The sequence below is a fragment of the Crinia signifera genome, chromosome 8 (assembly GCF_055691185.1).
Source record: "Crinia signifera chromosome 8, ASM5569118v1, whole genome shotgun sequence".
Taxonomy (NCBI): domain Eukaryota; kingdom Metazoa; phylum Chordata; class Amphibia; order Anura; family Myobatrachidae; genus Crinia; species Crinia signifera.
Genome location: NC_139224.1, coordinates 173603585 through 173618252, shown reverse-complemented (window position 1 = coordinate 173618252; position 14668 = coordinate 173603585). Strand labels below are relative to the sequence as shown.

Sequence of the window (14668 nt, the reverse complement as noted above, 5' to 3'; positions counted from 1 at the left end):
CAATGAACCCATATGGACCAGGTATCAGATTGAAGGCCCAGCGATTTGGGTTCGACTGAGATCAACCTCGAGCTTCTGTAATGCCGGAGTGGGAACTGGCAGCCGTTGGAACCGGGTGGAGGTCGGAATTAGCGGGTCCCATGTTATCCTATGGGGACAACGTTCCAGGTTTGCCTGGCGGTATCTCTGGTTCCCAGGGGGCTAGCGACACGGGGCTGAGCTCGTTGGAAAGCCCTGACTCTCAGCTACAAAATGGGCCTATTTGGAGAGTGGGCCTGGAGCTGTAGCTCCATCAGGCCCATTGTTAATCCGGCCCTGTTGGTAAGTATGAAAAGAGGGTTAGGGGGAAAAAAAACAACAAAAAAAATTATTCGAATTATTCCAAAAACCACGTTTTTTGGAATAATTCGGATAATGGATGCACGGATACAGGATACTCAACCTGTATTATATTAATGTGAAAACTGCACGTGGTTTGCAAAATGTAAATACTTGGCTTAAAGCACAGTCACCTTATCGGCACCTCACCGTCATTCCTTAGCTGTTTTATACCATATATATATGGACACACTGTAAGTCAGTTTTTGATACGAAGTAATTCACAAGGAATAATCAGGCGCCTGGTGTAGAGCTGAACCTCCAATTAAAGCAGCTGCTCAGGTGTGGGGGTAGTCACTCCCCACTTTAGTGAAAGAAAAAAAGAGAAGACACGCACTAGGCGAGTCGAGCAGCGCTTAACACAATGAATAATGCCACTGAGTATAAAAGTAACAATTTTACTGTTAAAAATGCATACAAATAATACAATAATATAAATGAATAAAAAGAATTAGGTGGGGAAATAAACGTAAATTGGAATTAATGTAACCAATAATAAGGGGATAAAATTGAAGAATATGAATCCTCGCCTCAATGGACACAACTGTGGAGTCTATGGTTCACTTATTGAGGATCAGGTAAGTGCACATTCGCTTATTGAGGATCAGGTAAGTGCTGGTGATCTGACGGTGGAGTTACAGCAGTTCTTCACAGATTCAATTTCCTTTATCCTGAAACACAATTATTTTCTTTTTCAAGACACTTTCTATTTACAGGTGATGGGAACGGCCATGGGGACCAGATTCGCGCCAAGTTATGCCAATCTTTACATGGGGGAGGTCGAGGACCAATTAATCTGGGAGTCCCCCTTTGGCGCAAATCTGGTCCTCTATGGCCGTTATATAGATGATTTGTTTTTCATTTGGGATGGGGACCTTACTTCTATCACTCATTTTGTTTCACATTTAAATTCTAATTCTTTTAATCTTAAATTCACTTTTGATTTTCACCATCACACAATTAATTTTCTTGATCTTACTTTGGTGAGCACTAATGGCTCAATACAAACTAGCAATTATCAGAAATCTGTTAATACCAACTCATATTTAAACTTTAGAAGCGCCCATTACCCCCCTTGGGTGAAAAATATCCCCAAGGGACAGATGCTTAGACTTAGATGGAATTGTTCCGAATTGTTATCCTTTGATAAACAAGCCAAGGATTTAATTACTGCCTTCCAGGACTGTGGATATCCATCTCAGTTAGTACAGGAAGCCTACAAATTTGGTAGAGAGAGGGATAGAGATTCCCTCCTTTGTGACAAACGCCCAAAAAATTCCCTCCCGACAAGAAATAATCAGATCTCATTTATCTCCACGTTTAATAGAAATTATCAGGATATACAAAAAATTATAAGAAAGAATCACTCGATACTAAAACAAGATCCCCTGTTAAGAGAGTTGTTACCCCCTCAACCCTCCTTCATCTTCAGAAAAAACAAATCACTAAAGAACCTCTTGGCCCCCAGTTGCTTGAAAGATCCCAAAGTAACTTCTAAAATATCCACCACCTCTTCAGATTGGCTGATAAAAACACCTACAGAAAAAATCAATATAAAAGGATTTATAAATTGTAATACATCGTTTGCCATCTATCTTCTCACCTGTCCCTGTAATTTAAAATACGTGGGCAGGACCACCCGATCTTTGAGGACCAGGTTCCTTGAACATCGTCGCAATATCCTCAAGGGTTCCTTATTACATAGTGTCTCCAGACATTTTTCCGAATATCATGAAAAAGATCCTAAACATGAAATTAACAGGACTGGAACATATCCCACCCACAAAAAGGGGGCGGGGATAGGTTCCGAACTTTATGTGTACAGGAAATTTTTTGGACCTTTAAAATGGACTGCCTCTTCCCAAGGGGTCTGAACGAAGCAATGGAACTTAATATTGTCCTTTAATATAATCTGGTTATACTAAATATATGTACATGTCATGTCATATCAAATTTTCCACAATACGCATCTTCTGGTTGTTATATACATTTTCAAATGATTGGGTATACCAAGTATTTTATCCGACTACAGTATAACGATTTTTACCATTGCTCCTCCCTACCCATGTGTGAAGAGAAATCATTTTCCTTTACACACACATAATATATTTCTCGCTATTTCCCTGATGAGGTCTTTTTCAAATGAGAATGATTACAATGTGACAATGCAAATAATTTTGCCCAATTGAGAGTCAAAATAGATCCAATGTATTTTACATTCATCATGATAACTCTATAATGTTTGGAAACTATGAGTTGTTTCTATTATTGTTATGTACCCTGTAACTATTGTGTTATCCATTTATCTTTTCTAATGATGTTTTTTTTTCCACTCCTCTTATCTATGCAATGTATTCTTAAGAGGAAAGGAATCTTTCTAAGAAAGTATTGAGACAAATATTTCAAAAGGTCTAAAACATTTGTTGCTCAACAATATTTCCTTTAAAACTTTCGTTTCCCTTGAATATTATCCCATAAGAATATGCTTAAAACTATGTGACATTCATTTGGAACGCATGTGCGTTCCATTACATATTAGGCATCTAGTTCCGCTTGAGTCAATGCATGACGTATGGTCATGTGACCTTCTATTGTTCCCAGTTACGTTTCCGGCCTCAGACGTCTTACCTATCACCATGGTTACATTTCCATGGTGACGGTACTGACGCCCGCCCCACACGCACAGAGCGCACTGACGTATGTATCACTTCCAGGATGGAAGCGGAAGTGATCCGTTTCCATGGGTGGAACGCATAAGCGTTCCACCGCTTTAATAACGTTTATCACTGAAACTATATGGCGATCATCTGTACATACCTCCCCTCTATTAGAAGCGCTGCACTACCTCACTCTCAGTAAAGTGAGATCCTCACTATATTGTGCACTTTAGATGCATTTTCTCTAGTTATGCTGTCATCTCTCCGATCACGTGATCTGGCTCTGGTCACGTGACCGGAATCACTAATACAGATAACATTTCGTTTTATGGTTTTCTATTGCGTTTTTTTATGTTACATCAAATGTTTTTAATTTTTTATTAAGATGTATGTCTGCCTTCTTATTTTTATACTAATTTGTATTATGGTTTATGAAATAAAATGATAAGTGTATTCCACAGGTGTATTGATTCCGCCCATTAGAAGGGGTATATATACCTGTACCTGGTAACCAGTTCCCCACACCTTTGATAAAGCCGCAGGACGCAGTGAAACGCGTTAGGTGACTTTCCTCAAACCTCTGGACTTCACTGTGGACATTTCACTACATGTGAATACTACCATCCTTAATCCCCACTGTGGTTTCTTCAAACGGCGGACACCGTGGTCAGCAACTCCTGGTTACAACATCCACACCAGTGTGAGTCGCTGTAGACACGGAAGCCTAACCCACCATAACAACACCTACTGGGTATTTCGTTTTGGACCCTCCGGCGATCTGAGATCAAGAATTTACATCTTCTCTCGCTGTTCAATTAGAGGACTGACTCCATCCGAATTCAACTATTTCCTCCAGTGACCATTCCACCTGGCCATCTACATCGTGAGGACTCCCAGTCTTGCTACAATTCCCGTGGGACATCATTGTTCATTCTGGTAATGTGCACTTACCTGATCCTCAATAAGTGAACCATAGACTCCACAGTTGTGTCCATTGAGGCGAGGATTCATATTCTTCAATTTTATCCCCTTATTATTGGTTACATTAATTCCAATTTACGTTTATTTCCCCACCTAATTCTTTTTATTCATTTATATTATTGTATTATTTGTATGCATTTTTAACAGTAAAATTGTTACTTTTATACCCAGTGGCATTATTCATTGTGTTAAGCGCTGCTCGACTCGCCTAGTGCGTGTCTTCTCAGTTTTTGATACGCCAGTATTCTCTAGGTTGAACATAAATTCATATATGCATCTATAACGCACATACACCCAGTACGTATACCTCATTCTGGGTGCTAGCCACACACATACACACACACGTGCGTGCGTCATTCGTTGTGGATTCTGCTGAACGCCTGGTGGAATCCATTTCTCCGGGGACATTTCTTTTGTCTGTTACAAACTGTCCTCTCTAACAGCTTTCCTCTTTCTTAAAGCACACATCACAGCTCGTCACTGAACTGTCTCCCGAGGTGACTCTACTGGTCCCCACTGAGCTGTCTCACAAATTCCTCATTGATCTTCCTGAACTCCACACTTGGGAGAAAAGTGAAGCTACAAAAAAAAAAAAAAACAAGTACATTTATAACTGGAGCAAATTGGGGGTCCATGTCCATGGGTGTCCGCTTGACACACACAAAAAAAACCTCTTGCTGAAAGTTTCATGTGTCTACCTTTTTTCATGTCATCCTTGTGCTTGTGTTGACCTCTTGTCAATGTCAACTTTTTGGTGTCGACCTATTGACACCGACACTGTAGACTTTCACACCCGGCCACAGGTCACCTCCAAGGAGATGCGGTCTTTTGGTCTACAGCATGATGGTCAACAATCATTAGGTCGACACCATTAGGTCAACAGGGGAAAAGGTCGACATGGGTCTAGGTCGAAAGGTCGTTAGTTCGACAGGTCATTAGTTTGACAGTGTTTAGGTCGACATTCAAAAGGTCGACATGAGGTTTTTCACTGTTTTTTGAGCCTACACATGCCGACAGGTGGTATTCATGCTCTACCATCCACTAGGGCATGATGGGAGAATAAAATAGTGTGCCAAGCGCAGCGAGCAGATGCGGTGCACTTTAAACTGTGTCCATGCCGACTGTGTTGACATTCAGGTAAAAAAAAACAGTGAAAAAACCCATGTTGACCTTTTCACTGTCGACCTAGACATTTATCGAACTAATGACCTGTTGAACTAATGACCTGTCGAACTAATGACCTTTCCGCCTGTAACCATGTCGACCTTTTCACATGTTGACCTAGACCCATGTCGACCTTTTCCCATGTCAACCTATTGGTGTAGACCTAATGACTGTCGACCATCATGCTGTAGACCACATGATCCCAACCCCGTTTAAGGTCACTGTTGTATATGAGGAGGACCTCACGCTCTTCTCTTGTCCTGCAGAACGGGATTGGAGGCGTCTGCCGCGCCAGCTACTTGATTCGGGAAAACCAAAGAAACCAAATACTCGTTACCAAGTCGGTTAACCTGAACGACTGTGATCACCGAGAACAGATGCTCACCGGAAACGCTTACTTACATTCATGCTCCAGCTGTAAGCAGGTAGGAAATGTCCGGTGCTGCGTCATAATCTCTGCCACGTTTCCACTTACCCGTCCCACTATGGGGGATCTGTGCCAAGCCTCGGACAGAGAACAAGCTGGCCAACGCAACCAATCAGCTTCTGTCGTTTACCTAGGCCAGTCCGTGAAGTGACAGTTAGAGGCTGGCTGTTTGCTTTCTCCACCAAAACTCTCCCCAAGGCTTGATACGCCTCACCCATATTAAACTAACTTTGTTTTTGCTCTTTTTCTTCTCTTGAGAGAAACAAAAACTCCCGGGCTGCAGTGACCTATAATTACAAGGTGAAGGCTACAGCCACAGGGGGGCGCTTGTTGGAGGCGGACGTGAGGGAGGTCCATCAGTTCACTCCTTTCAATGAAATCGATGGATCTGTGGTATTCGAAGCAAGGTACAGTACACGTCTGTGACACGGGATTCTTACTGTATTTACAATGCCACAGATTGTGCAAGTACATGCCGGCGTACCATTACAGATGGGCCCAGTGCCTGATTAATCAGTAGGGTGCCAGGACTGGGGGGCACCTTGCCGGGGACTGCCGCAGAATCAAAGGAAGGCCTAATTTATTCCATGCTTGTTAGCTATGGACCGTCCCAATGCACTGTGGGTGTTATGCTACATGTGTTTTAGCCTAGGGCACCTGGAAGCTTTAATAAGGTCCTGAATGGTCCAAATGTTACCTATAGGTTGTAAGATAGCGAGCAGGGCCCTCTGATCTCTTTGGGGAGTGGAGCCTTGGAGAACGCTAAAGTAAAGCAAATAATCTGATTCTGCGAGGTAATTGGATGTTTAAAGCTGATTGCTTCGGGCTTGAACTTGATCACGCTCGAAGATTTGATGTATCTCCCTGTGTGTCAGTTATTACATACTGTAGTATTGGCTTATTAAAGGTTCGTAATCAATTATATTGCATAATGGAATATGCCGGCACCATGTACTTTAATAATATAGAAATAATAAATGTTCAACCCAATGACCATAATAAAATCATTAAACAACCTTATGTGATTACAGTTTACAATTAATGGTGATTCAGAGTTTGACATAGTGGGTTATTTTGGTTCACTCTTTCTGACAAATTCCTTCTTAAATGGACAAAACCATGTGCACTGCAGGTGGGGCAGATGTTACTTGTGCAGAGAGAATTAGATTTGGGAGGGGTTTTACTTCAAAGTGAGATCTATATTGCAGTGCAAAAATAAAGCAGTCAGTATTTTTCCTGCACAGAAACAAAATAACTCACCCAAATCTAATTCTCTCTGCACATGTTACATCTGCCCCCCTGCAGTGCACATGGTTTTGTCCTTCTAAGAAGGAATTTGTCAGAAAGAGTGAACCAAAATAACCCCCATAATGCTGTGTGATATTTATCGGTTAACTGCGCGTGTGCCACTGATGTAAGTGACTGACAGAGGGCGGCTATTGTGTGGGAGGTTATGGGGATTGGCGCCGAAGGCGTGGGCAATTCAGGATGGGTTTTGGGCCGCCAGTTGTTTTTGAGTGACAATTGACATCGATGTTTTCCGGATCTGCAACGATGTTGCAAATTTCTACGTGGTGCGAGGTACTCTATGCATATCCCAGCCGCCGACGCATTCACTAGCGTGTTGTTCACACATTCTCGGGTCGGATGGGAGTTCAAACACATCTGATTGGGCCGATTTCTCAGCCCGATCCGTCGGAATCAGGTGAAATCAAGCCAAATCAGATAAGTGTATGGGCACCTTAAAAATTACCTACCTGAAGTAACCCAATAATGCCATCACGGGCCGTACACATGCGCAGTGTATCGATAATCACCCGATCGACACAATCGATCAAGTCTGAACTGGGACCTAAAATCTACATCAGTTTATAGCAGTTGATATTTAAATGTAAATATAGGGAATTAAAAGAAATCCCAGTGGCGTATCTCGTTGTATATAAGGTCTGCATGTCCCCTTATTACACTGCACAGGACTCATATCACTGTTACTGTTCACAGGCAGAGACTCGTGTTATCATCCGTTCAGGAGCAGATTTATTCGACCCCGGAGAATAATGACTACATTACCAGACAGTCGCTGCGCTATCACTTTGAACGGAAACTGATTCAGACTCCGATTCAGTTGTTAAGCAGAAGCGATGCAGAGAGCCAGGTAACGGCGGCTGAGGATATAACAACCATTCTTCTCTCTTCTACCTACTTTGTATTTCTCTTATGTAAAAACCTATTACTGGTGTCTGCACAAAGAGCGCTCTAAGATGTCACAGACACAGGCCACAAGTAACTAAAACCGTCTTATGGTAATAAGTGTACTGCATCATACAATACAGAGATGCCCCCTGTAACCTTCTCTCTCACAGCTGAGGGCGGCGGTACACAGAGACCGAGCACCGCGCACAGGAGCCGTGTTGATGTAGTCTGCAGCGAATAGCGAAACACCCGCAAGCCCTTTGTTGTGTATTTCAGAAGCAGAAGTGCAGCCACTGTCGGTACATTTATAACTGCAGCCTGGTTGGCTGAGAGCAGTGCCTCCTCCCTAACCATAGGGCGAGGGCACCATCATCCTAGTAATGCCAGTTGGGGGCCAGCAGCATGGTTTGGGTTGCAATATGTGCGGAGCAGGCTTCCCATGGGCCAGCTTCACTTATAGATGCAACCTTGACCATGTGCAGTTAGATAACTGTGTAAATGGAAGGTTCTGGTTTAGGCTTCGCATTGGGGGTCTCTCGCTGTATACTCTGGTCTCAGAATCGGAATGTAGGACCTGAGCGATTATCGAAGCACTGAACATGTGCATGCATCATAGTGCAAATGCGCGACCACTCCCTGCGAACAAAGCCAGCGGCAGCTTTTTTAACGCCGGCCGAACACATGACGATTGACTGGTGTCTGGCAAAATGCATGCGGGCCCAGAGGGTTGATGGGAGGCCCTCTGATATCAGCGCCGGCCCGGATCTCCCAAACGTCATGGCAGCCAGGGTAAGTCTGAGGCTACTCAGCCACTGCACACGTGGGGGGACATCAATCGATAGTGAGTGAATGGATCTGCAGTTCTTTGCACAGGATATTACACATGGCGGCGTATACCTGGTCATTGGGCTCCGAAAAGTAGCATCCAAGTGATCAGGTGTAAATTATCCCCGTAGTTTCCCTTCTTCCCATCATAAAATAACTTTGGTGACTCACAAATATAATCATAAAATTGAATCCAGACTCATTGACACCTCCCAACACTCGATGACACATACTGTATACTCACACTCATTGGACGCAGCAGTGTAATAAGTGCAGAGTCTGGGGAAATACCAGTGTCCCCAGTCATGGCGTGGCGGGACCGGCAGGGAAGGCAGTGGTACTGTAGGGCGCCCAATCACAGGGGTGTGATCTGCCATTTGTTGCAGTGTGACCACCAACAACAGAAGGAATTGGCCAGCCAGTAGAGAGGACTTCGTACAGCCTTCATAAATGAGGGTTCAGGGGTGCGAGCCACCCACTGCTTGGCAGGAGGACTAATCTTGGTGTATTTTGCAAAACTAAGCATCCAAGTTCATCCATTATCCTAGAGGAGCGGGGCACTCGGTCAGTGTTGCCTACCGGGGATTTCTCCTGTTTACCGGAGGGCCAGTCCGACTCCGCCAATGTCCGTAAACCAGTTGGCAATTCACTAATGCTAAATAGGTCTTTCCCTATCTCATTACAGGTCAACGACCTTCTGCATTATTTGGTGGAACACAATATGGGACCATTGTCAGAGGATTCTCCAGGAAAGTTTATGCAGCTGGTGCAACATTTACGAATGGTAAGCTTCGAGCACCTGGAAGCAATATGGAAATCCATCTCAGGCCGGCAACATTATAGGTAAGATTACAGATAAAATGGAAATGCTAATGGGATGTTCTTATTGTTGAAAACTACAAAACATATTGGCAGCAGTGGAAGGGCCACGGTTACAGACGCTATCACTGCAGTGCGTAATTCCCAGAGACATTGGAGGCACTGGCTACTGGGCTCCAGCTGTCAGAAGGGAACCAGGAAATAAAGACCGAGGCGAAAGCTGTGTACACACGGGGGCAATATATTGCTCAGTGTCTCCTTATCATCAGCGACCAGAGATGTCGCTGATGAAAGGGAACCTCTGCCGGGGGAGCCGCAGAGGTAATCAGCTGGTCGCAGGAGCTTGCGACCAGCGATTAGAATGGGGCTGAAAACGGGAGCGTGCACCCAGCGATTTACCGCCGATGCACACTCCAATCGCTGGCAATATGGTCGCTCAGTGGTGGTGTCAACCTAATTGTTGTAGACCTAGTGACCATATCCCGGAGCCACTGGGGGGACCACCCTTTCTATTTTGCCTCCAGGTACCTGGTAGGATTTTGCCCATGTCTCTGATGCTATTACACCTTCCTCAGGTGACCTCGGCTTGGTTAGGTCAGTAGGACAATGATCTTTGATGCATGGCTTGAAGGTTAAGGAAGAAGGTTTCAGTCCACTTCAATGTCCTAGATTTTATCCATGTTATAGTCCACAAAGGGCTTCATTCACCTTCCTAGTGTCTGCTATTGGGCACAATTGTATGTCTGTCCTCATTTCCATAGGTTAAAGTCATATCACCTACAGAATATATTATTTATTACCAGTATACGGGTAGAGCAAGTCTACTACCGTCCAGCTGGAGATTGATCCAGGTCCTGAGATCAGTAGCCCAGGTCCTCACTAACATATTATGTAATATAATCTGTGACGTTGGGTATCCCAGTCCTCCCACTATATACAGTAACTCTGCCTATGGCTTCCTGCTGCCTCCATTCCCCTCCTCACATCATGTCACTGTCCCTGTCACATGCAGCCCTGTCCTCACTGACACATTACTCATCTCCTGATGTACTCTGTGCTGCTGGGGATACTGCTCATCCCACTATATAACTCTCAGTCTGTGGCTTCCTGCTGCCTTCATTCCCCTCCTCACATCATGTCATTGCCCCTGTCACATGCAGCTCTGTCCTCACTGACACATCACTCATCTTCTGATATACTCTGTGCTGCTGGGAACCCTGCTCCTCCCACTATATAACTCTCAGTCTGTGGCTTCCTGCTGCGCCCATTCCCTCCTCACATCATGTCACTGCCCGTCACATGTAGCCCTGTCATCACTGACACATCACTCATCTCCTGATTTACTCTGTGCTGCTGAGGACCCTGCTCCTCTCACTATATAACTCTCAGTCTGTGGCTTCCTGCTGCCTCTATTCCCCTCCTCACATCATGTCACTGCCCCTGTCACATGCAGCCCTGTCCTCACTGACACATCGCTCATCTCCTGATATACTCTGTGCTGCTGGGGAACCTGCTCCTCCCACTATATAACTCTCAGTCTGTGGCTTCCTGCTGCCTCCATTCCCCTCCTCACATCATGTCACTGCCTCTGTCACATGCAGCCCTGTCCTCACTGACACATCACTCATCTCCTGATATACTCTGTGCTGCTGAGGACCCTGCTCCTCCCACTATATAACTCTCAGTCTGTGGCTTCCTGCTGCCCCCATTCCCCTCCTCACATCATGTCACTGCCCCTGTCACATGCAGCCCTGTCCTCACTGACACATCTCTCATCTCCTGATATACTCTGTGCTGCTGGGGACCCTGCACCTCCCACTATATAACTCTCAGTCTGTGGTTTCCTGCTGCCTCCATTCCCCTCCTCACATGTCACTGCCCCTGTCACATGCAGCCCTGTCCTCACTGACCCATCACCCATCTCCTGATATACTCTGTGCTGCTGGGGACCCTGCTCCTCCTACTATATAACTCTCAGTCTGTGGCTTCCTGCTGCCCCCATTCCCCTCCTCACATCATGTCACTGCCCCTGTCACATGCAGCCCTGTCCTCACTGACACATCACGCATCTCCTGATATACTCTGTGCTGCTGGGGACCCTGCTCCTCCCACTATATAACTCTCAGTCTGTGGCTTCCTGCTGCCTCCATTCCCCTCCTCACATCATGTCACTGCCCCTGTCACATGCAGCCCTGTCCTCACTGACCATCACTCATCTCCTGATATACTCTGTGCTGCTGGGGACCCTGCTCCTCCTACTATATAACTCTCAGTCTGTGGCTTCCTGCTGCCCCCATTCCCCTCCTCACATCACGTCACTGCCCCTGTGACATGCAGCCCTGTCCTCAATGACACATCACGCATCTCCTGATATACTCTGTGCTGCTGTGCTCCTCCCACTTATTTCTGTTGCCACCTATGTTGCAGGCGCTGGATCTTGGACGCCGTCCCGGCCATTGGTAATCATTTGTCCCTACGGTTATTAAAAGTCATCCTTAAAGATCTGACGGAGTTTGAAGCTGCACAGGCCGTGCCTCTGGCATTACATCTAATAGAAGCTGACCAGGAGTCTATTGCAGAAGCTAAGGTAGTTCCAGCTCACTCTGTGCTACTAACCTACTAACCTCCAGGAGGGGCTGCAGGGTAGGCAGATAGGGGGCACAGCTGGACAAAAAGGTGGGCAGACAGGGAGGGGGCATGGCTCCATGATTGCAACATATTGGCTCCACCCCCTGCTATGCATTGTCTTTGCAAAGTCCTGGCTTTAGTACATTTTTGGGAGATTTGATTTATGAAGCAGGGCAGCAGGAGACAGGAACTTAAAATGGGAGGGTAGAAAACTATGTATCAGTCTTGTATGTATTAGTCTAAAGGCCTACAGAGTTAGTCACAAGTACAGAATATCAGTTATATGTCACCTCTTGCCTGTACTGTCAGGTGAATGTATTTGGGTACCCCTACAGCTGCGGTCCCCGCGTTGCATTCACGTATTACCAGTATGGGCTTACAGCATGTACAAGTACTTACTGAAGGTACAGGGAACATGGTGCACATAATATATAACATACAGTATGTGACAATGGGCCAGATGTATCAAGCTTTATAAAGTAAAAAGTGTAAATTGATAAACAGCCAGCCAATCAGCTCCTACCTGTCATATCTCAAACCCAGCCTGTAACATGACAGATACTGTAGGAGCTGATTGGCTGGCTGTTTATCACTCTCCATTGTACCACTTTTTGATGCCACATCTGGCCCAATATTCCTGCGCAGTACAGAGGGCGCTCTGACGATCACACGTAATACAGTTATTCTCTGTTCCAGGCCCTGCTGGAAGCTGTGACGGTCCATGGTGGCGTCCTGCTCCGGAAAGTCACCTACCTAGCCTATGGGTCACTGGTGCACAAGTTCTGCCAGGTGACAGATTTCTGCTCAGAAGCCGCCCTACAGGTAAGGACCATGGTCGCTCGTTAGTGTTCAGTGATCCGTTCCATTGGCGTCCCAGCTCATTGAATCCAGGCTTGCACAGGGCGGGATCCCATTCTGTCTGAGCGCCGTATACCTGACTGCAGGGCTCTGAAACTTAGCAGAGCAGCGATCAGGTTTGAATAACCCCCATAATCCAGACTGTCAGTGCTTGGGATTGGGTCTGATCGCTGTATCATACTTATTACTTCATTTCCAAGTATGTTCCTGGTGTTATTCTATATATGAGCTCCTGAAATCGGGTTCTAAAAATCGTACCCCTGTGTGTGATTATTATGTGAGGTGTAACCTTTTCCTGACCACTTAGTTATATTATGTAAATGTGTGATACAGCCTATACTATAGACCATATATAATGTTAGATATTAATACTGTATCCCATACAGCATCCAGTGTATATAGACACCAATGTGTACATTAATGTCCAAGGTCGGTACTAGGTTCTTCTACCGCTCCCCCAGACTCCTGCACTTACCCCAACGTTCCGCAGAGTGGGAGATTGCGGACTGAATTTGGAAACCACCCCCCGTTACCACCCCCAAACGCTGTCGTCCAATCACTCATTTTTCAACTAATTCCGTATTGCAACTCATCACAAATCACTCATGGGCAGTACTTAAACTTGCGTACAGTAGCCGCTTTGCGACCGCACCTGAATGAGGCCCTGCATTTGTACAGTACTAGAAATAGTCCTTCACTTAAAAAAAATTCCAAACCATACGGTAACGATTTACCAGGCACAAGGTCCAGGACAGGTAACAGCGCATAACCCAGATTTGCTCTATAATGTATGTACGAAATGTAAGGTGAGAAAAGCCAAATTCATGGCGCTCGCTGCTGGATATTAGTCATGTTTGCGGCTCACTCGCCATAAACATTGAAAAGGAATTTATGTTCTAATAATATGTAAATATAAGGAACCTGTGTATTCCAATGCTGGAGTCTTATCTCCATGTAAATGAATGCGTCGTATCTCTGGATGCTGGGAGTTTGCTCCACATGTGAGTCCCCCCCCCCCCGCTAATGGTATAATCACATCCAGTCTTATTGAAGCCAATACATATACAAAAGGAAGTGATATACGATTAGACAGTATAATGGTTGGGTAAATGAGAATGTCAGGATTAATCCCCTATCAGCAATATAATATATTACTTCATTTGTGCTATGTGATATATATCTGTTGACTTCAAAGGTACAATTTCAATATACTGTAGTAGTAGTAGTAGTACGTTTATTTATAAGGCGCCGCAAAGTGTCCGCAGCGCCGTACATAGCAAACAAAAAAAAAACAAATTACAAGGTAACGTACAGGGTGTGTAGAAAGATACAGTATAAATAGGGGTATAGCTGGTAGAACTAAAATCAGCATCAGTTCAGAAGTAGGTGTCAAAATTGTCAAGGAGACTGAAGATGAAGTAGAGGAAGGGAAGAACAGGACAGGAGCACAGGTGAGGTAATGAGGTAGGGTGAGTACGTGAGGAAGGAGGGCCCTGCTCATGAGAGTTAACATACTAAAAATAGGTGGGTGGACGAACGAAATACAATAGGATAAGTAGGAACGGAGGGGAACGGAGGCAGAATAGGAGGATCAAAAGAGGTTAGGAGGAGGGATAGGCTAGTCGAAAAAAGTGGGTTTTGAGGGAGCGCTTGAAGGAGGTAAGGGAATCAGATAGCCTGATGGGTGGCGGGAGGTTGTTCCAGTGCAGGGGGGCAGCGCGAGAGAAATCTTGGACAC

The 14668-nt window shown here is 45.1% G+C and overlaps 1 protein-coding gene across 5 annotated transcripts in view; it reads left to right on the top strand.

Moving 5' to 3' along the window:
* LOC146026819 (vitellogenin-1-like) overlaps window positions 1–14668 on the top strand; it is a 117385-nt gene that overhangs the window by 34651 nt on the left and 68066 nt on the right. For all 5 annotated transcript variants that reach the window (XM_083157827.1, XM_083157826.1, XM_083157824.1 and 2 more), the window contains 6 exons: window positions 5447–5605; window positions 5866–6014; window positions 7609–7762; window positions 9311–9468; window positions 11872–12031; window positions 12769–12894. In XM_083157827.1, coding sequence (XP_083013953.1) covers window positions 5447–5605; window positions 5866–6014; window positions 7609–7762; window positions 9311–9468; window positions 11872–12031; window positions 12769–12894 — 906 coding nt within the window. The remainder of the gene's footprint in view (window positions 1–5446; window positions 5606–5865; window positions 6015–7608; window positions 7763–9310; window positions 9469–11871; window positions 12032–12768; window positions 12895–14668) is intronic.